Genomic DNA, 27,521 nt, shown 5'->3' with positions numbered 1-27,521 from the left:
CATTGATTGAAGCTTAAAACTTAGATGTTTGGATGTGTCTTGTTACATAATTATGAACATGGGTAAGCAGGAATGTTACCTTGTGTTCTGGGGTTCGGACATTCCCTTGAAAAGTGACCTGGTTCTTTGCAGTTATGACAAGTTGTATCTGCTCACAAAAAGAAATAATTTGTTCAATGAATGAATAGATAATTAAATAAATAAATGGATGAAGGAATGATTCTATCAATCCCTAGACAAAAAAAACATAAACAAACAAACAAACAAAATAGAAAAAAAACAGACAAGGGTGAAAGGAATCAGGAAGATTTAAAGGCATATTCGTGTTCAAACATCTAGGCAATTGATTCTTATGCAACTGTATGGGTTTGTGGGTGTTTTAGAAAATGGGTAAGCAGGAAAGTTACCTTGTGTTCTGGGGTTCGGACATTCCCTGGAAAAGTGACCTGGTTCTTTGCAGTTATGACAAGTCATGTCTGCTCACAAAAAGAAAAAATTTCCCTCAATGAATGAATGGATAAATAAATGAATGAATGGATGGATGAAACTAATGCTGTACCTCTTCCAGATGATCTTGGTTCTTCCCTTGGTTGCCATGACAACTGGTTTCGGGATGGGCCACCAAATGGACCATTATTAATGGTCTGTCCTTCTTGTGGTGAATCTCCCCAGCTATTGTGCTGTTGATTATTCTGTGGATATCCTTGATTTGGTGCTGGAAAATTTTGGTTTGGTGGTTGTTGTTCCTGGAAATGGTACCCTTGAGATGGAGCAGGAGGTTGTTCATAACTATTGGTGGGTTGTTGTTGCTGGAAATGGCGTGTTTGAGGTACAGGAGGTGTATGGTAACTATTAGTTGGGGGTTGTTCCTGGAAATAGTACTGCTGTTGTTCTGGTACTGGCTGTTGGTAACCATTGCTTAGTGATTCTCCCTGGTAATGGTACCCTTGTGCTGGTTGATGCAGCTGATAGCTGTTGCTTGGCATCTCTTGTTGGTACTGTTGTGCTGGTGATGCCTGGTCATAACTCTTCCTGGACGGCATCTCTCTGTTTTCATTTGTTTGTGGCGGATACTGATAACCATTTTGCTGTGACACAGTATTCGGAAAATTGGGAGATGTCTTCAGAGGTGCTAATGGTGGATAGCTATTACTTTGTTGTCTGTTATCTCCATAGTTCTGCAGACCACCTGGTGGCTTGGAACTGTTCACATTCCTATTCTCACCTCGCCCTAGAAGAGACATAAAGTTTGCCTGTCCACTATTCTGGTTGCCATAGTTACCAGGCTGGGAATTCTGGGAATAAGAATTGTTCCTGCCAGCTTGTCCATCACCATATGTACTTGTCTGTTGTGTTGGTCCATCGGAGTAGTTTCCAAAAGGACTCTCTGTCGACCTATTCTGACCTTGTCTTCGGCTTTCATCATAGTTTGATTGGTTGAAGCCTTGGTTATTACCTCTATCTCCACCTCCTCGTCTTCCATCTGAAAGGGAATATATTATTACATGAACTATTTACAAAATATAAAATAACTGTTATGAATGTCGCGTTCTGATTGGCTTGGAACGTGTGCTTTATGAGAGCACATTGCACGGGTGCGCACTTTCCATTGTCATTCCTATCTAAAATAACGGTTATTGTAATTTGTATTTCATAAAAGAAATAAAAAACTTGCTTGCTGTGCTGTGTGCCATTATGAAGCACTTGGGGATTGGCAAAACACTTGAGAAGTGTCCAGAACCATGCCACTACGCGTTGTGCTTCTCCTAACACTTCTCTTGTGTTCTGCCAACCCCCGCGTGCTTTATGACTGCACATAGCACACATGCGCGTTTTCTATTTCTTCATTAAGGTGTTTTTTTCTACTTGGATAGTTTTTAAAAAAACTATAAAATTCAGAGCTCCAGGCAGGATTCAAGGTCTGTTTGCCCTGTTTATTTCATAATTATTTTGGCAGTTAAACATTTGCAGTTGCATATGAAACAAACTTTCAACCCAGTTGTGCCATTTTCTACCATTTTATTTTTGTACCATTTTTGAAAATAATATTTTTTGACAATTAACTTGAAAATTATGAAAATTACAAAAATCTCCAACACACATGACAGTCGGTCCAGGTTTTAAATCCAGCTCTTGCAAAATAAAAAAAATAGATCTTACGTGTTGATTTTTATGGAGGGAGGAAACCAGAGAAACCGGAGAAAACCCTTGTCGTATTTCTGGTTTGCAATCATAATCCCATGAGAATGAAATATCAAAAGATACAGCGGCCATGGATTATATAACAAAAAATACTAATGAGGAATCTTTTATTTGAAAAAACATCCAACATGGCAGCTGTGAAAATCATCAATAGGAGAGAACAACACATTGAAAAAAGCTCAAATAATAATATATGGTGTCCACAGGGCTTGAACCAGTGGCCTGAACCTTTGGAACCATGATAGTGAACGGCAACGCATTAGCAGGGTATTCCACCTGTGCTACTCAATAGAAGTGTACCTACCTGACTGTCCTCCAGAAGAACTGCTTTTGCTGTTAGGCCACATGACGCGTAATGGGGGCCCTTCTCCTAAAGTGCAGCCTGACATCTTGTTGATGGCTTCTTCTGCAGCTTCTTCTGTGGCATATTTGATAAACCTGGTAAATGAAGTATAAATAAAGTAAAAAAAGAGAAAGATGGTGTATAATAAAAAAATGAAGGGAAAAAAAATTAGACAAAAGGAATGAAAAAGAAGGGAGGAAGGAAGGAAGGAAGAATGTAAGGAAGGAAGGAAGGAAGGAAGGAAGAAAGGAAGGAAGGAAGAAAGAAAGAAAGAAAGAAAGGAAGAAAGAAAGGAAGAAAGAAAGGAAGGAAGGGAGGAAGGATGGAAGGAAGGATGGAAGGACGAAAGGAAGGAAGGAAGGGAGGATGGATGGAAGGAATGGAGGTAGGGAGGGAGGGAGGGAGTAAGAGGAAGGAAGAAAGGGAAGACAATGTCTGACAATTCTATCAAATGCTAAAATAAATCAAATATTCTCACCCTGCTACAGTGTTCCTTCCATCTTTAGCTGGGAGGAGCTTCACTTCTACAACATGTCCACATTTACCAAAAAGAGTCTCAACGCTATCCTGAAATGAAACCAGTAACAATATCTATAATTATGAACCCACATTGCAAACCCCCGACACTTCTTTGATATACCAATCCCCCTCCATGGGGGAGGTATGGATATTAGTTATGGGAAGCAAGGGTGGCACAGTGGTGAGAGTGCTCGCCTCTCATCAATGTGACCTGGGTTTGAGTCCCACCGGGCTCTGTGTCGTATGTGAGTAGAGTTGTTTGTTGGTTCTCTCTTGTGCTTCGAGGGTTTTTCAGGTTCTCCGGTTTTCCTCCCTCCGCAAAAATCAACTTCTTCTAAATCCCATTATTATTATTATTATTTATTGGTAGCATCAGGGCACAAAATTAACTTTTAAACCCACTTGCAATACCTTGCTAGTAAGTTTGTTCTCACTAGCAAAAATTTCAAAGTGACTAGTGATCAATTGTGGCAAATAACAAACATTACTTGATGCAGGTTCTAATCTTTTCAGTCCTTCAATTTCTGGACTGTGGCCATACAGGTACTCGTAAATCTAAGCTAGTTTATTTTTTCTTACTCACTAAAAACAAAATTTCACTCACATTTATTGAGTTTGTGGGGGTTAATTTTGTGCCGTTACATGGATTTATAAGTGAACTATCTGATCTAGTAGTATTTATGTTACCTCTTGCATTGTCAAGGGGATATTCTGTACATAAACTTTGTCTCTTTGAACAGAACCAGTTGAAGAACCAGAACTTCCTTTAAAGCCACCTCTGTCATAACTAGAACAAAATATATATGTCCAAGAAAATAAGATGAGCCCTTCAATTCCTTAAAGAAATACCTCACTGGGGTTTGAAATTTGTTATCAAACCATGAAACAACCTCTTGGCTGATCTAAGTCAGGGCATGGCTAATTCACACATCAAACCCTGAAACAACCTCTTGGCTGATCTAAGTCAGGGTATGGCTAATTCACACATCAAACCCTGAAACAACCTCTTGGCTGATCTAAGTCAGGGCATGGCTAATTCACACATCAAACCCTGAAACAACCTCTTGGCTGATCTAAGTCAGGGCATGGCTAATTCACACATCAAACCCTGAAACAACCTTTTGGCTGATCTAAGTCAAGACGTGGCTAATTCACACATCAAACCCTGAAACAACCTTTTGGCTGATCTAAGTCAGGGCATGGCTAAATCACACATCAAACCCTGAAACAACCTCTTGGCTGATCTAAGTCAGGGCATGGCTAATTCACACATCAAACCCTGAAACAACCTTTTGGCTGATCTAAGTCAAGACGTGGCTAATTCACACATCAAACCCTGAAACAACCTTTTGGCTGATCTAAGTCAAGACGTGGCTAATTCACACATCAAACCCTGAAACAACCTTTTGGCTGATCTAAGTCAAGGCATGGCTGAAGTCACAGATCGAACCCTGGAACAACCTCTGGGCTGATCTAAGTCAAGGCATGGCTAACTCACAGATTGAAACCTGTAACAACCTTTGGGCAGATCTAAGTCTGGGCATAGCTAACTCACAGATCGAACCTTGAAATAACCTCTGGGATGATTTTCGTCAGGGCATGGCTAACTCACAGTTCGAATTGGAATTTAGCTTGTTGTAGTGAAAGGGAAATATATGGGAGAATATGGAGAAAAATCCTCAAATCCTCTGTTCACATGTAATACCAAGAATTAAACCTGAGACCTCAGAGATAACTGCACTACTGCTCACCACCCTTGTTTACTTTTTTCATAGATGAGTTTGCTTGATGAAAATTTAAAGGAATCGCAAATTTTGCTTGTTCTTGCAACCATGGTTCCCAAAGCAAAATACAAAACTCGGATATTTTTAGCTCTATTCAGAAATAATCGATTTTTCTCTCTCGCAAATCGCTACATTTTATCTAATCACCAATAAGATACCTAGTTTGAAGTAAAATAACCCTCCATCACTTCAAACTCCACATCTTTCGATTCAAACGCATGCAGGGTGGCCATTTTGTTTAGCTTTGTTTGGTGTATTTCCCGGTGTATTTAAAAAATAACTCATTAAAAACAACAAGTTCTTTACTAAACCAAAGATAATAAGACTAATATATCGAAATCTGCAGAGTACACGCAATTTGGATACAAGAAACCACAAATTTATCGATATTAAAGGGAATAGTCGTAGAATATTGATGTATTTCTCCCAGGGTTCTCGCTTACCTGTCATTAGAAGGATAAGTATTTTGAGTCGTCAAAGGCCAAGGCATTCCTTGTGCGGCCATTTCAAGACGCTAAAACTTCTTCCACTGGTCAAACTTGAGCTTGAAGATTAAAAATGAGCGTTATTTTATAGAAAGGGTTGTTAAAAAGACGTTTTTTTTGAGGTGAAAGAGCAGAGTTCCACGAGAAGCTGAAGAAAACACGTGCGAATCTGACCTCTCATGCGCTACTCCGCTGACTGACGCAAACAAGATGTCAGGGCTCAGGTTACTCTTTCAATCCCAGGTAAACATGCGGGCATGGAGTAGCAATAGAGGTTTTTTTTATTTCTTTTCTTTGGAAAAATTAGTTATCTTGGAACATTTTGTTTATTACAGAGCCCTGCGGTTATTCCTGTGACTATTTTTTGGCATCAAAATAAGAAGAAGAAAAAGAAGAAGTAGCTAGAAGAAGAAAAAGAAGAACAAGAAAAATAAAAGAAGCCGATAGTTCGGAGCAGGAGCAGGAGCAGGAGCAGGAGCAGGAGCAGGAGCAGGAGCAGGAGCAGGTGTAGGAGAAATTAGGAGAACTGAGGAGAAGGACAAGGAGGACAACGACAAGGGCAAGTTGAAGGAGAAGGAAAAGAAGCAACCGAATTTTTTTAAAGCTGCTACTAAATAATGCACATCAGCAAAACGGTGTTTTTTATTTTTAACTGTTTAAATTTGTAATCGCATCCATCCAATCACGTGCCCATGATCATTAATATGTAAACAATGGCAACGCCTCTGTTGACATACATATATCAATTACAAAGGCCACATTGGTCGATAGGTCAGTCGGAGGTTCTAATTTGTGCCACAAGGAAAGACTTTTCGCTCGCCTGATTTGTGATACTTACATCAATCAAAAGATCAAGATCCAAATTTATCATGGATGGACCTCAGTAAGTCGTTTACGAATTCTTAAAACTTTAATGCCATGATGAATATAAGGTACAATCATGTAATAATACCAAGCTCAAGCGAATTCAAGCATAAACAGTTCGGTTCAATGCAACATAAGTACCAGAGAAATTTTAACTTTTTTATTGTGTTGTCAATCGTCAGTTTTTGTGACATAACCTCTTTTCATAAAACATTAATAAGAGGCGCCGAAACCTTAGCGTAAAAGATTAAAAAGCAAACGGATAAGCAGTTAATAACAAGTCCCAGATGCCCGCAATGAATATTCAAAAGTTGACAACAATGACTCGGCGATTTTGAACCCTCAAAAATCATTTATAGACAACGAAGCATAAAGAGAAATCAATTGTACTGTAAGCTAGTTAACTAAGTGACCATACTACTTGTATGAAATTAGTTCTCTCTTGGGAAGGCATCTCAGTGGAATTCTTCCCCAGAAAGGGCCTTCAGTTAATATCTCTCTTAAGTATATGCACGCTTGTCAAGTTCGTAAACAGAACTTAGCGCTTCGTATTGTATTAATAACTCTCAAAGCGGGCACCTTGTGGTGTAATACCCGGTGGAATAACATGAAAAAAATCATTCAGCACTTTCCATAGAAATGTCTATATTCTGAGAATTTCTTAGTTAGATTTAATTTAATTTGACTACCACTAGCGAGGTCAGAGTACTCAGGACCACTTTTATTTGGTTTTGCAGTCGCTATAAATTTGTGTCGTCACGCAACGCAGGAGACTAATGTTATTGTTGCGTAACCAAAGATTTTGGAAAATTGTAATCAGAACAAAGACCGAACTATAAATGGTGGAATGTATGTGGCTTGTCGAGAGTAAAATTTTTTGATTTCGACAGTTTTCGACAGAGACAAAATATAGTTGATAAATATAGACCTGAGTATTTTTGGTGTGTTTTTTAGATGTTTACTTATAAGTGATGAGAAAAGCAAGATAGTACTTAACAAATGCTTCAATGGGATCGTCAAAACCGTGGAGCCCTCTGTCCTGTCAACCATCACGTTCAATATCAATGGAATCAAGTACACAGTTGACAATCCTGATGCTAACACTAGCTTGAATGAGTTCATTCGAAACCAACCAGGCTTGAAAGGTAAATGCTGGAAATGTCGCTCCATGATAGAAGGAGTAGGAGTAGGAGAAGGAGAAAACGGAGAATTAAGGAGAAGCAGGAGAAGGAGTAGAGGGAGAAGGAGGAGGAGGAGAAGGGGAGGCGAGGAAGAGCAGAAGGTGGAGTAGGGGAGGAGAAGGAGGAGGAGGAGGGGAAGGAGTAAGAAAAGAAGGAGGAAAGGGAAAAGGAGAACAATGTGGCTTCTTATACCGACCCAGATGCTGAAACAAGCTAGAATAAGTTCATCCAAAACCAACCGGATTCGAAAGATAAATGTTGCTTCATGGCCGAAATAGAAAGGGCAAGAAGGAGAGAATCGGAAAAGAATGGGAAGGAAGTAAAATCTAAACCTATCATCACCATAAAGGAATTAATTTGTATCCAGTTGGGCTTTGAAACGGAAGCCTTATAAGCCAGGAAAATCATGAGTTCCATGCACTCTTATTATTGTTCTTACCAGGTACCAAGGTCATGTGCCATGAAGGTGGATGTGGTTGCTGCGTGGTGGCGCTAGCAAGAACTGATTCAGTGACAGGCAAAAAAGTTACCTTATCAGTTAACTCGGTAAGTTGTTCTGCGTGCCTATGGAATACATACTCCGGTTTCAAGCATCCCAACTTTCGATGCTATCTCTTTGGTCCAAGGTTGTCCTTGTGAAATTGTGACTATAAAAAATAGGATATGATAATGTGCAGGGCACGAAATTAACGCTCGCAAACTCGCAAAATGCGGGTGAAATTTGGATTTAGCGAGTGACAAAAAATTTAACTAGCTAAGTTTTTGACCACAGACCAGAAATTGAAGGACTGAAAAATTTAGAACCCGCATCAAGTAACGTTTGTTATTCACCACGTCCAATCGCTAGTGAGTTTGAAATTTTTGCTAATGAGAAAACTTACTGAAGGTTTTGCTAGTGGGCTTAAAAGTTTAAAAGTTAAAAACCATGAGTGCCCTGAAGTGGTGCAATGGATATACGAGGATTGAGATCTTAAAAGCGTCGAAAATGATAAGATTGATGAAGATATTTGTTTTTTTCTTAGTGTCTTTTTCCATTGTATGCTGCTGATGGTTGTGACGTGACAACAACTGAAGGCATTGGAAAGTAAGTCTGCAAACTGGACTTGAACAATACACCAGTTTCGCATTCAATGCATGCCGCTGTTTTTGAAGACCGCAGACTCATTTGCACAGGCTTAGCCTCGTTTATAAGTCAATGTTCACAGATATCATTAAAAGTCCGTGGGATTTCAAAACATTGATATTGTTCAAGCTGCACATTCTTTACAGTTGGCTTTGCAAATGGTTTGCTTTAAACGAGGCTAAACCTATACAAATGAGTCTATAGTTATAAAACACAGCGGTATTTAAAGTACGACGAAAGGGACTATTAGCACTTACTTTGACCTTAATAAACTGAGAACATGTTCACATAAAATGCTTCTTCTTCCACTGCTTAACTGCTGAACAATGCCTCTTCTTGTTCTTAGTCGTAAGCATGGATTTCATGCCATTCACAAGAGAGTTGCAGAGCATAATGCCAGTCAGTGTGGATTCTGTACACCTGGGATGGTTATGAACATGTACAGGTAGGGATACTCTCATTACTATATAGCACTAGGCAGCACGCATTTGTACATGTTAGCCATCTCGTAGAGCTCTATTCTCATCATTACCTTTGTTGCCGTTAAGATCCTGTTACACGTTGAAACTCTTAGCTGAAATATGTGCGTGCAACGGCGTCGCGAGACAAGTTTCAGGACGAAATTGCGCTGTGTTACACCTGTCTTGAGACTTTCTTCGACATGCCCCAGTGAACAATCCAAACAGAGTCCAACATTCCCTGTGTGCAGGCAACATAAACATGGCAGATGATAGTGGTTTGACGAAAATATTGCGCCGTGTAACACCCCCGTTAAGCATGTCGCAACGCTGTTGCACACAAGTTTCAGCTAAATGTTTCAACGTGTAACAGGGCCTTTATGTTTTGTTGCTTTTTCTTTTCTCGTAGTCTTCTGAAAGAATGTCCAAAGCCCACCAAACAACAGATTGAGGATAACTTTGACGGCAACATTTGTCGTTGCACAGGTAAATGTTGTCACTCAGTTGACTAGTGTTCTTATTTACTGTTATCTGTAAAACTGCAGCTTTTTATCTTGCGGACAACGCAAATTTAATTGTTTGTTGGGTTGCGAGCCCGAGAGGAAATTGCAGCGTATATGCAGTAAAAACAATGATACAGAAAGCTCAAATGGTTTAGTTCTTCTGCAACATCGGGACATGAAAGACACTGCAGTCTTTACCACGAGTGAAGTGATCTATAATTGTTTTGCCAGTGCAATAAAAATTGCAGCGTGTATGAGTACGTCTCTTTCGTAGTACCAGACATCTTGGCCGCCATGACTTTGTTATTTTTCTATTTATTGTGAATGATTGCAAACCATGTCTATGTTTGAAGGAGCGTGCTGTTTTATGCTGCAGCAAAAGCTAAAAATTTTCAGCATTAGAAAGTGTGTCTTGTCTTTAGGTTATCGTCCCATTTTGGATGCTATGAAATCCTTTGCTGCTGATGCAAATCCAATCGACATTGAGGTAACTTCTCTTAGAGCACTGTTATATTTGGCTTCCTTTAGGGCGAACGCCATTTAGAACCTTTGTTCATAAAACATATTTTCCCCAGGAGCTGAGCAAGTGTTCTGGTAAGTGTGATGACTGCCTGTGCAAAAGACAAGGTGCTGTACCGGCAAACGATTCTGGTGTCAAGTGGTACGCTCCTAAGAACCTAGCAGAACTGTACACCATCTTGGATAACAATGGTAAAGAGAGTATTAAACTGGTTGCTGGAAACAGTGGGAAAGGTAAACAGTAAAGATAAACTCGTTCTTCCATGTATCTATCCATGCTTTCATCCATCCGTTCGTCCGTCCGCGAGTGCATTCGAATAATGCATTGATCCATTCATGTATCGAGTAAGCAATGCATGCATTGATGCATCCGTTCGTCCATTAGTGCATTCATCTATTCATGCATTCATGGTTCCAACTATGCATCCAACCACTTATCCGTTCGTCCATTTATTCATGCATTCCTGCATCCATCTATGTATCCAACCACTCATCCGTTCGTCCATCCATTCATGCATTCCTGCATCCATCTATGTATCCAACCACTCATCCGTTCGTTCATCCATTCATGCATTCCTGCATCCATCTATGTATCCAACCACTCATCCGTTCGTCCATCCATTCATGCATTCCTGCATCCATCTATGTATCCAACTATTCATCCGTTTGTCCATCCATTCATGCATTCCTGCATCCATCTATGTATCCAACCACTCATCCGTTTGTCCATCCATTCATGCATTCCTGCATCCATCTATGTATCCAACCATTCATCCGTTCTTCCATTTATTCATGCATTCCTGCATCCATCTACGTATCCAACCACTCATCCGTTCGTCCATCCACTCATGCATTCCTGCATCCACCTATGTATGCAACCACTAATCCGTTCGTCCGTGCATCCATCTGTCCACCACTCATCTATTTATCCAGTGAATCGACAAATCCATAACGACCTACTAATGAGTTTATTCGATTACTTCATAGGAGTGTTTAAAAAAGAAGGACCTTTTGATGTTTTTGTGGACATCAATGCAGTTCAGGAGCTGCACTGTGTAACGGTAAGAAACTAACATAAACTTGCACAATGCCTTCATGCACTTTATTAGTTTTTCCGTTTAGGAGTCCAAAGACTCAATCAACTGAATGCATCTCGTAAATCTCATTATCAGCAAATACTGCCCCATGTGCAATCTTCATGAACATTTTCATAGAAAACGTGCCAGTCAGCTGATAAAAATGCCACACCAGACCGGATATGACGTCTATTGATAGCGACCTATGGTCATTTGGTTGTGGGTGGATCAAAGATGATGATCTAAAGTTGATTCTTAAATATTACTTTGCATTTAGGAGGTTAATAATCATCTTATTGTTGGTGGAGGGGTTTCGTTGTCATCTTTCATCAAACTTTGCGAGGAAAACGCGAACAAGTCATCTTCCTTTACACCCATTGCCGAGCATCTTAGAGTGGTAAGTAAAAAATAAAAAATGGGAGGCTAGGAGACTGGTAGCTAATCTGCCGCTGGGAGACTGGGCAAATGATTTAGAAAGCAGGAATATCGCTTACAGTTTGGCGAGTCTTGAGCAAAAATTTTAAAGAAAAAAAAAAAAGAAAAAAAAAGAAGAAAAAAATGGAATAATACCTTAATTAGGTACACTTTTTAGGTCACCCATCCAGGAGCTAGTCTCCCCTTACGGACTTGTCTCAATATCTTGAATGCCCAAGTTTTTTCCACTGGGCCACGCTCCCAGCTAAATCAGCATAACAATAGTTGTGAAAACAATGTACCGAATAGACTAGACTTTTTAACATAAAATTTTCAACCGATTCCGTGCGTGGCAGAGATGCAAGGGATTAGCCGATATGGTCTGGGGGCCGGCTGGTCTCTCCCCTGATGCTTCGGCTAGAACATTTTCTTGCGTAATTCGTACACCCAAGGGCAGAAGGATTTAATCGCCGTCAGGTCCGAAGTCCATACGACGCCTCAGCTCTGCGGATGTCTCGGGGGTATGGCAAAGTTGAATCGATTTTTAAAAAATTTTGTCGTTGGATTTTGGTTCAAATCCCACCGTTTCGAGAGAAAAAATTTTTTTTAACCATTACTTTTTCAAATTGTTAATTGGATTCAAACCCGCCACATCTATTTTCTTTTTTTCTTTCTTTTTTTTTATCTTAAAAAAAAAAAGATTTCTTGTTGCTTGTGATTAAGTTAATCTCAATCCGACAGAAAGTCGGGCTTGTATTTTCTGGTTTGAAATACTGCCTGGAAAAAGTTTACTAATCATGACAGTGGGTATTGCTATACTTGTTTTCCAAGTATTTTTTAAAATCTCTACATTCCTATATTAATATAGTTTCCGAAAGAGTCGTTTTTACTCTGTTTTGGGGGTCATTTCTACATCGTTACTGCTACTGAGGTCACTTTCTACCCATTGTCCACCCATTCCTATATCGTTACTGCTACTGAGGTCACTGTCTACCCATTGTCCACCCATTTCTGTATTGTTACTTCAGCAATCAATAATCGATCGTTTTATTTGCATTTGCAGGTCGCCAACACTCCCGTTCGAAATGTAAGATTATTTATAGCTCGCATTACGATGCGACGCGTGCTACCATGGCAGCCCATGTTAGAAAAGACCCAAACCCTGTTCGCTAGTATAACATAAAGGCCAAACTCAGTCGTGATGTTATTCAAAAAATAAGATCTGGCCTATAATAAACTAATAGTGGTAACTTGTCAAAACGTATATTTGGGTGGCCATTATAGGACGCTTCCTATGCTATAGAGGCTTTGCACCATCACGTGATGGCAGCCATGGCCATGACAGGAGGCAGGAACAATTGATACTCTAGGGAATGACACGTGGTCAGAAAGTTTCAAAACATTACTTCCAAACTAATAGCCAGGTCTATTGCATTCTGATTAAGCAATGGAACATGCATATTTATGCTAACCTTGTTTCTTTCAGGTTGGGTCCCTTGCTGGTAATCTGATGTTGGCTCACGACCATTCAGACTTTCCTTCAGACCTCATGACCATCCTTGAAACTGCAGGAGCATCCGTACTGATTGGTGAGTAGAAGAGTTCGAAGAGAAGACCATGCAGTGTCTGGTGTTGAAGGCGGAAAACTAAATCAATAGGACATATATTTTCTTATGTTTGCAGGTGGACCCCAGCTTACTCAAGTATCTTTGAAAGACTTCTTGACTACTGACATGAAGAGGAAGGTAGGTCACTGGATTGTTTTGAAGGGTTTGTCTATTTGGCTGGGTAATGGTTACTAACGAGTTGTTTGTTCTTTATGTAGGTTCTTGTAGCCATTATTCTTCCCTTTCTTCCTGCAAATGTCGTCATGAGGACTTTCAAGATTACACCGAGGTCACAGGTAAATGATTCAATTAACAATGACACAAATGCATTATTAATCATCACCACCACCGTTATCACCATCATTATCATCATCCTCGTCATTGTAATCATCATCAACATCAACGTCGTAATACATCATCATCATCATCACCAACACAACCATCATTATCATCATCATGATCATGATAAGAAAAAGTCGTCGTCATCATCATCAACATCAACGTCGTAATACATCATCATCATCATCATCATCACCAACACAACCATCATTATCATCATCATGATCATGATAAGAAAAAGTCGTCGTCATCATCATCAACATCAACGTCGTAATACATCATCATCATCATCATCATCACCAACACAACCATCATTATCATCATCATGATCATGATAAGAAAAAGTCGTCGTCATCATCATCAACATCAACGTCGTAATACATCATCATCATCATCATCATCACCAACACAACCATCATTATCATCATCATGATCATGATAAGAAAAAGTCGTCGTCATCATCATCACCTCATCATCACCACCATTTTTCAATACCTCATTATCAGAAACATCATCATCTTCACCGCCACTATCATCATGATCACTATCACTAAAGTCGTCTTCATTATCATGGCCATCATCATCCTTAGCAGCAGAAGAATCATCATCAGCCCAAACACAGAGTCAAAATGGCCATCATTTTTAATTTCACTACTCATCTGATCAATAGCTATCGTTGTTACTAGAACGCCCATGCCTATGTCAACGCCGGATTTGCTTTTCCAATCGACAAAACAACTCTTACATTGACTTCACAACCACGTATTGTCTATGGAGGCATTACATTCAACTTTGTAAGTCACCTTTGCTTTTCATTTTATAAATTTGGTTTATGTCTCTTTGGTAGTTTTGTCTACAACATTTGTTGTTGTCTTCCTCAGTTTCGTGCGTTGAACACTGAGAGTTTTCTCATCGGTAAGACACTAACAGCTGATACCCTCAAAGGTAAAAAAGCAACTGTCTTGTTGGTCAATGAATTATATCATATATAGTGACTAATGAACTTAAAATTACGATCAGATGCCCTTGAAATTCTTGATGCTGAGATTGTGCCTAGCCCTGAGCTCATAGCTCATAACGGAAGCACTGTGGCGTACCACAAGGATCTCGCTTTGACCCTCTTTTACAAGGTAACATTAGTCTAGATTTTATTTTGATTTTCACATTGCAAGAATATGTATAAATCAATAACTTAATTAATCTGATTTTGTCGAATAGGGTTACATTGCTGCACTAGGTGACCAGGCCTCGTCTCGTCTTCAGTCTGCTGGGAAGTCTATTCTTCATGAAAGAGCAATTTCAAGTGGCATTCAAAGCTACGAAACCAAGCCTGATATGTTCCCCGTCACCAAACCTATGACTAAAATTGCTGCCAATCTACAGGTAATAGTTAGTTTGCATCCAATGAGAGTGAAAGGGCAAAAGACCTGACCGCCATGTTGGTTGACACGACAAAAATAGACGAGATCAAATGATATGTCCAAGTTAACCATCCATTATTAAGTTAATGCACATACAGTCCGAGAATAAGTAAGCAAAGGAAGAAAAAAAAAAAAAAAAAAAAAAAAAAAAAAAAAGAAACGAAGCTAAAAGGCAAAAATATATTCTTTTCTAGGCATCTGGTGAAGCTGAGTATGTCAATGACATCCCATCCCGAGAGGGAGAGGTGTACGCAGCTTTTGTGACAAGTACTAAGGTATGTATTTCTCAGTTGATTGAAGATGTCGGTAATGCGTAGCTAATGCGCAAGATTACCCGCCATGCACTACGCCGATGTAAAGGCAGCTATGTTTGACTTCTCTATAGCCTGTTCTGCATAGTGTTCTATTCTGCCCTGTCTTGTTCTTTACTGTCCTTTCTCCTTTCCTTTCCTCTCCTTTCTTTTTTTCTCATTTTCTCTTGAATCTTTTTGCATCATTTTCCAGCTATGATATTTTAATTGATGCGTTTTGTTTCGTAGGGTAATTGCAAGATCGACAATATCGACCCTTCTGAGGCCCTGGTAATTATAAATCAAAAATTAATACCCCACTTCCAAGATATGCTTCGCTTGGCACGCACGAAGGTTTTAACACAAGTCTACGTGCTAAATTCAATTCATTCTTTTCTCCTGTCATGAATAACTTTGCATTATGAACGAAGCTTCACATTGAATCCTTTGTGCGTGACAAGCAAAGCATATCTCGGAAGTGGGGTATTGTATAATTGACAAATACTTGCTCTCACTTGTTTATTTTGCAGGCGTTGCCAGGAGTGATAAAATTCTTTGATGCCAAAGACATACCAGAAGGAGGGGAGAATAATGTGGCTTTTTTCAACCTACCAGGACCTAAAGAAGGAGTAAGACGTCTGTTATATTCGATTCTCTAAGTAAAACGCGCGCCCTAACTAGCGTGCACTAGAACTCGATATACTGCATACTGACGATATTAGGAACAATCTCAAGTATAAAGCGCGGCCTCATTGGTTAATTAGCGTGCACCAGAAGTCGATAAACTACACGCTTGTCGGAGTGATCAGTAAGTGCGCGCAGTTTTGCGCAAATGGCTTAATTATTTTGTTTGTTGCAGGTATTTTGTGAAGGAGATGTACTGTTTGTTGGTCATGTCCTTGGAATCATTGTCGCAGGTAATTGTTTGTTTCATTAGAACTTGTGAGGCTTTCTTGTACGATAGACATGACATAATGAAATAATAATAAGAGCTGGAGAATTCGGCTGCACTGGCGGCTGCCCTCATCAAAATCATCTTAGGCTCAGGTCAAACGTCAAACTTTACATGAGCCGTATGCACTGGAAACAATGGATAACAAGGCAGTCTTCTTTCATGTCATTAGGTTCGGCTCATGTGAACTTCGACGTTTTTATTCGCCCTTATTATTTCATATTCATTGTGATACTAGAGTCTAGGAATACGAGAGCTAGGCCGTGTGGGGGAAACGGAAAAGTGTTACTGTACATGTGTTGTTTACAACACAGTCGTTTTTAATAGCACGTGTGGAATCGTACAAGTTGCTGTCGTGACAAAAACAGGTTTTGTTGGAGATCAGCCAAAGTGTTACCATGACGTTGTCAAAAAAAAGCAATTAAAAGCATGGATTAAATTCGCTTGTTTTGCCTATTTCAGACCACGTGTCACACTCTATTGAGAAACTATTATTAAGATTATTTGTTTGAGTTGTATCCATATTCATGTGTCTTCTCATTGCAAACCGTTAAACAAAGAAATAATACTATAGGGAATGACACGTGGTCTGAAACAGTGGATTAAGTCTATTGAATAGGACATGCATATGGAAGACCATTGAATGTCATGGAAACGCCTTGATTGACGTCCACCAAAACCGACGTTTCCACGCGTGCTAATGAGAAGAAAATGAATGTAATCGTAATATCCCTTAACATTGTGAACACAGAAACACAGCAACTTGCTGACAAAGCTGCCATGATTGTCAAGGTAACATACAAGGACTGCAAGCCGCCTATTCTCACCATTCAACAAGCCATCGAGGCCAAGTCTTTTGCTCCTCCATTTCCCTTCTGCCCGGACATCAATGTTGGAGATGCTGAAGGTTGGTACATCATCCTCTCCCTATACTAGCAGGGACGGATCGCGGGGGGGGGGGGGGGGGGGGTGCGGGGTGCGCACCCTTCCCTGGTTCGACTTTGTGCCCCTACTTCGAAGATATCCAATGCTGGTTTTTACTTTTGAATCTAAGGGGTGCACCCCTCCCTGGGTTAACTTTGTGCGCAGCACCCCTCCCTGAACAAAATCCTGGATCCGCCCCTGACAATCTTCTCATGAGCTATTTTCATTTTAGCTTCGATGACGTCAGCATCCCACGTGATCAGCGGCGAGGTTGAGTGTGGTGGTCAGCATCATTTCCACATGGAGACACAGGTAACCCATTTTCTCCCATATTCTATAAGGTAGAAAAGAATTTGATAATATTCAATGTATTAATTCTTTTCTTTCATTCAGGTTGCTTTGTGCATATCTGAGGAGGATGGGATGACCGTCTATAGCGCATGTCAAGGAGGGGACTTAGTACAGATGGGTGTGGCCAGATTTTTGGGCGTCTCTTCAAACAGGTAAGGTAACCACCTATTTTTTCCCAATAACCAAAGCCCTACTTTGTTTTAAACTGAGTACCGTCACACAGGACAAATGTTGCATACAATTGCTTAGTGTATTCACCTGTGGAACTGTTCGGAGTAGCCTTGCCAACAACATTTAGGAAATTATAATATACCATTTTCGAGTTCCAAATTACAGCTGTTTTTCTTGATTACAGACTCATTTGCACAGGGTTAGCCTCGAATCAGTGTCTAATTATTCACAAATACCAACGGTAAACCAAAGAATGCACAACTTCAACAATACAAACACTTTGAAATTCCACCGGACCTTCACTGGAACGCTAACCCTGAGCAACTGAGAACTCGAAGCTGGAGTATTGAGATTTACCTTTCTAACGATGCACACAATATTTTGTTTTGAAGTAAACCTGTCTACAGTGCTGCTGCAAAGACTTGATCTTCATTCAAGCCAAAGCCAATTTCCTGCGCACGGCTTGCCAGAATGTGATAGCGTTCCTTACTTGATTTTCTCGCAAGAAAAGTAGCACATTTTACCTCGTGTGATATCCCCAGAAAACTCTGTACCAGGGCTCTTGAGGTCTAGCCTTAAGAAATTCAATTGGTCCTTTTTGATGGTTGGTTGGATTGTGTTTGAACTATATTTCTCGCTCAAAATGATACTCTTTCTTTGCAGCGTGGATGTTATTGTCAGACGTTGTGGAGGTGCCTTCGGAGGTAAAGCCACAAGATCAATGCAAGTAGCCTGCGCATGCACACTGGCCAGTAAAATACTTGACAGGTATGACATATCAATAATTGGAGAATATAAGATATGATAATAATATAATATATGATATTGGAGCTCAACAGTTGGCCAGCCCAGTTAATTTGAGAGTGAAGCTATGGTATAGTTGTAGTATACTCGTGCGATGGGCCATAAGGGACATGAAGCGAGTTAGATGAATTGCTGTAAATAAGTTGAAACAAATAAGAAATGAGTTCCTGCAAATAAAAAATGAATTGCTGCTTGTTAGATGAGTCGCAGCTGTGAGTAAACTGTTCCTTCACTTGGAATAGCCCAGAGGTTGTTTCAGGGTTCAATCTGCGAGCTAGCCATGCCCTGACTTAGATCAGCCCAGAGGTTGTTTTAGGGATTGATCTGTGAGTTAGCCATACCCTGACTTAGATCAGCCCAGAGGTTGTTTCAAGGTCCAAGCTGTGAGTTAGCCATACCCTGACTTAGATCAGTCCAGAGGTTGTTTCAGGGTCCAATCTGTGAGTTAGCCATACCCTGACTTAGATCAGTCCAGAGGTTGTTTCAGGGTCCAATCTGTGAGTTAGCCATACCCTGACTTAAAAAGATATAACTAGCTAAAAACTAGTGTGAGCTGCGTCGGTGTTTCTAATGAAACAGTAATGATGAAAAGGTAAATTATACACCGTGAAAAGATGAAAAAACTTACTGACTTAGATTCTTTCATCTCTTTTGTTAACTCTTTTCACCCTGCCTTAGACTTTACGTGGGAGGTTAGTGAAACATCAGTCACTTTCCTTGACATCTTGCTTAGTGTTAATGACGACCGTCTTAGCACTAGTGTCCATTACAAACCTACTGACTCTCATTCTTATTTACTCTACTCGTCTTCTCATCCTAAGCACACTCTTAACGCTATTCCGTTCTCGCAATTTCTTCGTCTTCGTCGTTTGTGTAGTGATGATCTTGATTTTTCTGTTAAATGTTCTGAGATGCGTTCCTTCTTCCTTAAGCGTAATTATCCTGCTCATGTTATTGATCGCGCCATTCGTAAAGTTTCTACTATTGATCGTACCACCGCTCTCACTCCTCACACTCGTCCCTCTAATGACCGCATTCCTTTCACTCTTACGTATCATCCTATTAACATTTCCATTAAACCCATTGTTAACCGCAACTTTTCTCTGCTTGACTCTGATACTCGCACTTCTGCTATTTTCAACAACCGCCCTCTCTTTTCCTATAAACGTGATCGTAATCTCCGTTCTTTCTTGGTCAAGGGAGTTCTTCCCTCTAACAAAGAACCTGGTACTTTTCGCTGTTCTCGTAAACGTTGTTATACTTGTCCTCACATAGTCTCTCACACTTCTGTTGTCGGTCCTAAATCAACTGTTAAAATCACTGACCATTTTGTTTGTACCACTTCTAATGTTGTATATTGTATTAAATGTACCCGCTGTAATCTTTTGTATGTGGGCGAGACTGGCCGCCGTCTTGGTGATCGCATTTGCAATCATCTTTATGATATTCGCAATAACGATCCCACCAAACCAGTTTCCCGCCATTTTAATCTAGCTAACCATTCTCTTTCTGACTTCATTGTTTTCGGTCTTTCTTTGCTTAACGGCAACAATGATTGTCGCAAGACCAAAGAAATGCGGCTTATTCACCTATTGGGCACTCTTAGTCCCAACGGGATTAATGAACGCTTTATTTTCAACTAACCTTTTCTTTTGTCTTTTGATTGTTTGTTTTTGTTTCCTTGCCTACCTTGCTCTCATTGGTTTCTTTTGTCTTATTCTATCATATATACACTCCTTTCTACCACTTCTTTCTCTTTTACTCCGACGAAGGACTAGCGTCCGAAACGTCAGTAAGTTTTTTCATACCCTGACTTAGATCAGCCCAGAGGTTGTTTCAGGGTTTGATCTGTGAGTTAGCTGTGCCCTGACTTAGATCAGCCCAGAGGTTGTTTCAGGGTTTGATCTGTGAGTTAGCCATGCCCTGACTTAGATCAGTCCAGAGGTTGTTTCAGGGTTTGATCTGTGAGTTAGCCATACCCTGACTTAGATCAGCCCAGAGGTTGTTTCAGGGTTCGATCTGTGAGTTAGCCATACCCTGACTTAGATCAGCCCAGAGGTTGTTTCAGGGTTTGATCTGTGAGTTAGCCGTGCCCTGACTTAGATCAGCCCAGAGGTTGTTTCAGATTGTCGGATAAAATGTGAAGGTTCTTATTTTACTTATGCTAAAACAGTATTTCAAGAGTCCACTAATTTGGGTTGTGAGTCACACTGTAGAATGGTACATAGCATATGTAAATAAAATAGTAAACGTATATGTAAATAATAAATATATCTTATCCTTTATAAAGGCCTGTCAAAATGAAGATGAACTTCAACACCAACATGCAGACAATGGGAGGAAGATCTCCACACATGGCTAAGTACAAGGTATTTATTGTCTAGATATTTTGTTTTGGAAGCAATGATGGTGTAGAGGCATTGCATTGGACTTGGTATCACATGTGCGAAAAGATTGTAGGGTCTCTCTTTCATTAAAGAGGCTTTCTCCAGGTTCTCCTGTTTTCCTCCACCGGCACAACCCGATATGCTAAATTCCATTTCTTTGAGTTAGCCTTGCCCTAACTTACTGTAGATCATCCCAGAGTTTGCTTCAGGGTTTGATCTGAGAGTTAGCCATGCCCTGACTTAGATCAGCCTAGAGGTTGTTTAAGGGTTCGATCTGTGAGATAGCTGTGCCCTGACTCAGATCATCCCAGAGGTTGTTTTGCTAGTATTCGATAACATTAATGTCTGTTTTTCTAAGGCTTACCTTTAATGACGATGGGACACTTCAGGGAGTTATTTTGAACTACTATGCTGATACAGGATGCACAGGAGAGGACAATGACCTTATGGCTGTATCGGGTCACTGGGACAACCGTACGTAGATGAGAGTAGTAGCAGTAGCAGTAGCAGTAGCAGTAGCAGTAGCAGTAGCAGTAGCAGTAGCAGTAGCAGTAGCAGTAGCATTAGCAGCAGTAGCAGTAGCAGCAGGAGCAGTAGCAGTAGTAATAGTAGCAGTAGCAATAGTAGCAGTAGCAGTAGCAGTAGCAGTAGCAGTAGCAGTAGCAGTAGCAATAGTAGCAGTAGCAGTAGCAGTAGTAATAGTAGCAGTAGCAATAGTAGCAGTAGCAGTAGCAGTAGCAGCAGCAGCAGCAATAGTAGCAGTAGCAGTGGCAGCATTAGAGCAGTAGTATGAGAGAGCAGATCTGTGTTCATAGTAATGATAGTAACGATAACTTTAGCTAAAGATTTCTTGTTTCTTGTTTCCCTATCATGTCAGTGTACTTCTGCCCAAGCTGGAAAATCAACCATTACACTTGCCTCACCAATAAAGCTTCCACTACGTTTTGCCGTGCACCAGGTAAGTAAGCCATACTTTCTTGTTATTGGTTATTGTACTATAAGCATGGGTGATATGTTGTACGCTGCTAATGCACCGCGTCTCACCATTTTGTGGCTAAATTTGTTCCACGGGTCCGCAATCGTGCGAGATAGCTATTCGTTATTGTCTTCGGATCCTTAGGTCTCTCTCTTTCAGTTAATAACCTCTTCTAATTTCCATTCCAAACTTTGAATTTTACCTAGATTAGGACTTAAGCTTTCCTTGGGGTTTTATATATGTTCAGACAAGTTAATTGTAATATATTCAAGTGACATAGCAGGACATTCACTTTTTCTGTAGGTCAGGTCCAGAGTGTCTTCTTCATGGAGTCAATCATGGAACATGTTGCTAAAGCACTCAACATGACACCAGAGGAAGTGAAAGAGAAAAACCTGTACGAGAATGGACAGGTACAAAAGAGGGACATCTTTTTTTAAGTGAAGGCTGAACACCTCGTAAAATGTTACACGATGTAAGCTAGCATTTAAGAAATGCTTTCATGCCTTTTTCCTTTAATTGTAGAAAACCCCAACTGGTGAAACGATTCCACACTGTAATATCCGGGGACTTTGGAAAGGTATGCGAATTTGCCACATGACTTGATTTGAGATATATTATTTGTTGATTGGTCATTTCTTTACCTTCTTCTCCTAAGAATTGCTGGAAAATTCTGAATTCGCAAAGAGAAAGGCTGCAGTAGAGGAATTCAATAAGGTATGATTGTACTTTGAGCGTATAGCACAGGATGGGCAGTGTCTGCCTGTCATCGTTGGCTGGTAATAAGATTCATTTAACTGGTTAATACCTAGCAATAGAATATTCTCTCGTTGATAAAGAGACGATTGTCATTGTTGATATACAGAATTTACATATACAGATATACATTGTATTTTAGAACAACCGTTGGAGGAAGCGTGGTCTATCTCTTGTGCCTGGGAAGTTTAACGTCGAAGCTTACATGAGCTCATTCACCGTGTTTGTATCGATCTTTAAACACGATGGTACGGTGGCTATTGCTCATGGTGGGGTTGAGATGGGACAAGGAATCAATGTCAAGGTCAGTGACGTAGTTGTTGGTAAGAAAGGCGTTATGCGCATGTGCGGAAGATTTGCGGGAAAATGGCGATATTACGGTAGTGGAAATGCGAAACGTCAGTCACCACCAACAACAGTCTTTCTTAAGACTACACTCACCCGGACTATTACACTTCACAACAAACTGTCAGTCACCACCAACAACAGTCTTTCTCAAGACTACACTCACCTGGACCATTATACTTCACAACAAACTGTCAGTCACCACCAACAACAATCTTTCTCAAGACTACACTCACCTGGACCATTACACTTCACAACAAACTGTCAGTCACCACCAACAACAATCTTTCTCAAGACTACACTCACCTGGACCATTACACTTCACAACAAACTGTCAGTCACCATCTACAACAGTCTTTCTCAAGACTACACTCACCTGGACCATTACACTTCACAACAAACTGTCAGTCACCATCTACAACAGTCTTTCTCAAGACTACACTCACCTGGAACATTACACTTCACAACAAACTGTCAGTCACCATCTACAACAGTCTTTCTCAAGACTACACTCACCTGGACCATTAAACTTCACAACAAACTGTCAGTCACCACCAACAACAGTCTTTCTCAAGACTACACTCACCCGGAAGACCCGGATGATCACATTTCACAACAAACAATTGCGGTAGTCGTAGTAAAAAAGCGCCGTCTTGCAAATTTTCTAATATAATTTGCTAAACGTTTCCGAATGACTTGCAAATGATGACATCTTATCTTTCATAAGTGAGGAATAGATACTGATTGAATGTTATCTTAATGGCTCTTACAGACTGCCCAAGTCGCGTCTTACGCGTTGGGAGTTCCTATGGACAAGATAATCATCAAGCCCAATAACACTGTCTATTCACCCAATAGTAAGTTATGATATATGTGCTAAATATCATATTTTATCGATACCCTGGAACGACCTATGGGCTGATCTAAGCCAGGGCACAACTAACTCACAGATCGAACCCTGAAACAACCTCTGGGCTGATCTAAGTCAGGGCACGGCTAACTCACAGATTGAACCATGAAACAACCCCTGGGCTGATCTAAGTCAGGGCATGGCTAACTCACAGATCGAACCCTGAAACAACCTCTGGGCTGATCTAAGTCAGGGCATGGCTAACTCACAGATCAAACCCTAAAACAACCTCTAGGCTGATCTAAGTCAAGGCATGGCTAACTCACATATCGAATATGAATTTTAGGGTATTAGGTTTTTTGGAGGGAGGAAAACCGGAGAAACAGGAAAAAACCCCTCGAATCAATGGAAATACCTAATAAACTCTACTCACATTTGATTACCATCCAGGAATCGGACCTGAGATCCCAGAGATGAGAGAGTGCATTACGGCTATGCCACCGGCTTTGATTCACAGTTTTCCAAATTGGTTTTCAACGCAAATCAAAAATCCCTCTGTAAACGAGGATAAAGATTAGTTAAGAAATGATTTATCATTGGTATCTAGCTTAAAGGAATTTTAAAAAATTAGAGTCCCCGATAGGAATCGAACCCATGACCTTTCGGATGCCGGTCGGATGCTCTACCACTGATAGCCGGCTAAGTTTGTTCCTGTAGGGTTTTGATCATCTTAGCTTTTTTTCCACACAGCAACCCCAACTGGAGGAAGCGTAGCCAGTGAAACCTGCTGTAAGGTACTCTAAATACTCTGATAGACCAAATTCAAAACTCCCACCGATGTGAGGCTTAAGTTGTGAACAAAGGGATCTGGCGTGACTCAAAGTAATCTGGCGTGATTCAAAAGTCACGAATCACGCCAGATTCTTTTGTTCACAACTTAAGCCTCACATCGGTGCGAGTTTTGAATTTGGTCTATGTTATTGGAGTTTTTAATATATTATGTTAGAAACTTACCTGATATGAATTCTTCACACAGGAACTCTTTTTTGTTGTGCATTTTTATGGTCCATCTTGCTTCTTTTCTGTCTTTTATTTCCATGACGACGTTGTCCTTGTCCTTGTCCTTACCATCATTATCGTCATCATCCTCTTTATTACCGTTTTTACCTTCTCCTCCTTTTCTTCCCCCTTCTTCAAGATTGTCTCCCTCTCTTTCTGCAGGGAGTGATGGAATGCTGTAACCTCTTGAACGAACGCATCAAACCCATCCGTGCGATGAAACCTGACGCATCATGGAAAGAACTGATCACCTTGTGTGGCTACCAAGGTGTTGATCTGTCTGCCAAGTACCTGTAAGTAATCAACAATCAACAAATAGATGCACCTGAGTGTACCATTTGACTCGTAGCTTATGAGGGTGATGGTTCTACGTCGACGTTATTAGTAAAACGAGTAGAATATATATAAGTCTGCTGCTGCTGCTGCTGCTGTCCAGAACTTTTGGTAAAAACGACTAGATTTCCCTTGAAGTATTTGTTTGCGTATTTGGAACACAAGCTATCATTTCGCATCCATAGACCTATAATTCTTTCTTGCTTTCCTATATGGCAAACAATTGTAACTGGACATATTTCGGAATACTCGCATGTTACAAACTTTTGCTTGCATCCTCGAACCTAATCTTTTTTTTTTTTACATTCCTGGGAGACCTTTTGGGGAATACTTGGATGTTAAGAATATAAGTTGCTAAACTTTGGATTTTTACCTCAGAGTTCGTGGTTCTCCCAAGGAAGAAATGTACGTCGCTTATGGCGTGACGTGCACTGAAGCAGAAGTTGACATCCTGACTGGCGAGAGACTCATTCTGAGGTCTGACATCTTGTTTGACTGTGGAGAAAGGTGTGTAATTTCTGATTTTTTAGAAGTTTATTAGCCTTTGGCTATTTAGCAATACCCTATTAATTACTTACTTATTTACTTGGCTGCTTGGTAACTTACTTGGCTGCTTGGTTGGTTGGCTGCTTGGTGGGTTGGTTGGTTGTTGGTTTGTTGGGTTGGTGGGTTGGTGGGTTGGCTGCTTGGTTTGTCGTAACGATGTTTTGGTAAACGTCGTTAAAGTGTTTCCACATAGTGAAATTTTCTGGAAAATAACACAAACTTTTCATAGGCACGTGCCTTGATTGACGTACACCAAAACCTACTCCATCCGAGAAGCACTCTACTGAATATGGTGATAGCTCAAATATATGTTATCAAGGAAATGAAATGTTGTTTGAAATAGATATTTATGAAAATCCTCTTTCTCCCAGTATGAATCCAGACATCGACATTGGACAAGTTGAAGGGTCTTTTGTGTTTGGAATGGGTTACTGGTTGACCGAGAAAGTGTACTATGATGCACAAACTGGACAGGAGCTGTCTACTGGCACTTGGGTAAGTAGTTAAGTGCGCATTCCTGATCTTTAACCCAGTATGGAAGATGGATGCTCCTAGTAATGGGTTCCTAATTTGGGAGTATGTTGGGCAACAGACCCAGTATGGGAGATGAATGCTCCTAGTAATGGACTCCTGATCTGGGAATATGCTGGCGTACAAACCCAGTATGGGAGATGGATGCTCCTAGTAATGGGCCTGATCTGGGGATATGCTGGCTCATGCTTACAGACCAAGCTTAAAAGATCAATCTTAGTAATGGGCTATTTTTCTCCCCCATAAGACTTACAAGCCACCCACAACCAAGGATATTCCAGTTGACTTACGAGTGACACTCCTGAAGAACACGCCAAACCCGCTTGGCTTCTTACGATCAAAAGGTTGGTAATATTTGAAAATTTTCAATATATCCTGCTAGCGTGCTTCTCATAAACCTAATACGACATGTGTTTTCCAGCCGTAGGCGAACCTCCAATTACCATGTCCTGCTCGTGTCTGTTTGCTGTGAAACACGCGGTGGAAGAAGCAAGGAAGGAATCCGGCAATGATGGCCATTTCACACTCAGTAAGTATGAATGTGATTTAGTCAAAAGTCCTTGAAATATAAGTGCGAGATCTTGTGTCTGAAATAAGACAACATTAAGCCAAGTTGAATGGGTCTATTGCTTATACAATACTCAAGGGAATGGTCATGTGGTCTAAAATGAGACAACAATGAGCCATGCTGAATGGCTCTATTGGTCTGTACAATACTCAAGGGAATGGTCATGTGGTCTGAAATGCGACAGAACTGAGCCAGTTTTAATTAGTTCCGAAACATATCTAGTAGAATGTTTTACCTTATATTGAAATGCTCTCTCTTTTGTTCTTTAGATGGTCCTGCAACTGTCGAGCGAACACAACAAAAGCTGTCCTCGTCCACCGTGATCAGCTACATATTTAAGATTAAGGTCCATCGGTGTTACTATGGCAACAAAACGTGTTGTCAAGGAGTCATCTTTAAAATGTACCGAGTATATCGTAGAAATAGTGCAAACTGTAAAAACAAAAAATAATTAGTGATTTTTGTATTAGAAGTACAGTATTATTTTTGTAGATGTCATATAATATTACCTTTTTATCGTATTTCGGCTCTAGACTATACACGCAAAAATTAGATATGAAAATGTCACGCATTGATTATAAGAATGTCACGCATTACTTTGGTAATAGTATAACATTCTAGCGCAAGTTCATATTCGGGAAATTATATACTGCTATGATTAGTTAACGGAGAAAATTAAGTTGTTGAATTGAAATCAGTCTTAATGAAAAAAAAATTATATAGAGGGGTCTGTATACATTATTAACTAACGTTATACTAGCCTATATGTCATTGTTTTCTTTCTCTTTACTATATCATTACCATTTTTTGAATGCTATAAATAAAAATGTTGATTCACAA

The 27,521-nt window shown here is 40.2% G+C and overlaps 2 protein-coding genes and 1 long non-coding RNA gene across 4 annotated transcripts in view; 1 reads left to right on the top strand and 2 right to left on the bottom strand.

The window, feature by feature from the left end:
- LOC116293511 (uncharacterized) overlaps positions 1-13,080 on the bottom strand; it is a 26,907-nt gene extending 13,827 nt beyond the window's left edge. Inside the window, exons 1-8 of one of the 2 annotated variants that reach the window (XM_031700943.2) lie at positions 12,944-13,080; positions 5,292-5,392; positions 3,752-3,851; positions 3,024-3,112; positions 2,507-2,640; positions 560-1,483; positions 408-476; positions 80-148 (exon numbers count right to left, since the gene is read on the bottom strand). In XM_031700943.2, coding sequence (XP_031556803.1) covers positions 80-148; positions 408-476; positions 560-1,483; positions 2,507-2,640; positions 3,024-3,112; positions 3,752-3,851; positions 5,292-5,353 — 1,447 coding nt within the window. In that variant the 5' untranslated portion in view covers positions 5,354-5,392; positions 12,944-13,080. Of the gene's footprint in view, positions 1-79; positions 149-407; positions 477-559; positions 1,484-2,506; positions 2,641-3,023; positions 3,113-3,751; positions 3,852-5,291; positions 5,500-12,943 lie in introns of those variants that run through there. The other variant, XM_031700942.2, reaches the window with a different exon arrangement.
- On the top strand, positions 6,070-27,521 carry LOC116293509 (uncharacterized). Its single transcript, XM_089030256.1, has 41 exons — positions 6,070-6,216; positions 7,152-7,342; positions 7,821-7,924; positions 8,401-8,462; positions 8,848-8,946; positions 9,369-9,445; positions 9,885-9,949; positions 10,038-10,215; positions 10,969-11,042; positions 11,335-11,454; positions 12,535-12,558; positions 12,958-13,060; positions 13,155-13,216; positions 13,297-13,374; positions 14,104-14,211; positions 14,299-14,362; positions 14,438-14,547; positions 14,636-14,800; positions 15,033-15,113; positions 15,378-15,419; positions 15,659-15,757; positions 15,988-16,045; positions 16,832-16,987; positions 17,237-17,316; positions 17,398-17,507; positions 18,190-18,294; positions 20,621-20,701; positions 21,079-21,191; positions 21,595-21,675; positions 21,997-22,106; positions 22,219-22,273; positions 22,352-22,410; positions 22,592-22,753; positions 23,567-23,651; positions 24,395-24,438; positions 24,866-24,996; positions 25,415-25,543; positions 25,954-26,077; positions 26,361-26,457; positions 26,535-26,642; positions 26,951-27,521. Exons 1-41 carry the CDS (start codon positions 6,203-6,205, stop codon positions 27,130-27,132), a joined length of 3,990 nt encoding a protein of 1,329 aa, XP_088886382.1. The 5' UTR covers positions 6,070-6,202; the 3' UTR covers positions 27,133-27,521.
- LOC148910823 (uncharacterized) lies at positions 18,364-24,870 on the bottom strand. The gene is made up of 3 exons (XR_016119839.1): positions 24,659-24,870; positions 24,078-24,199; positions 18,364-18,462 (listed from the first exon to the last, which is right to left on the bottom strand). It is a non-coding gene; the product is annotated as an uncharacterized LOC148910823 (long non-coding RNA).

This window comes from Actinia tenebrosa, unplaced genomic scaffold (assembly GCF_029948245.1).
Source record: "Actinia tenebrosa isolate PJP-AT-01 unplaced genomic scaffold, QUT_ActTen_1.0 PGA_scaffold15__27_contigs__length_11533743, whole genome shotgun sequence".
NCBI classification, from domain to species: domain Eukaryota; kingdom Metazoa; phylum Cnidaria; class Anthozoa; order Actiniaria; family Actiniidae; genus Actinia; species Actinia tenebrosa.
Note: the sequence above shows the minus strand (reverse complement) of the source record. Positions and strands in the feature narration are given on the sequence as shown.

Excerpts from the sequence above, each read along its gene's own strand:
- LOC116293509 (XM_089030256.1), top strand. Across the intron at positions 9,446-9,884 it reads CAACATTTGTCGTTGCACAG|GTTATCGTCCCATTTTGGAT; the intron begins GTAAATGTTGTC and ends TCTTGTCTTTAG. Across the intron at positions 21,676-21,996 it reads TACGTTTTGCCGTGCACCAG|GTCAGGTCCAGAGTGTCTTC; the intron begins GTAAGTAAGCCA and ends CTTTTTCTGTAG.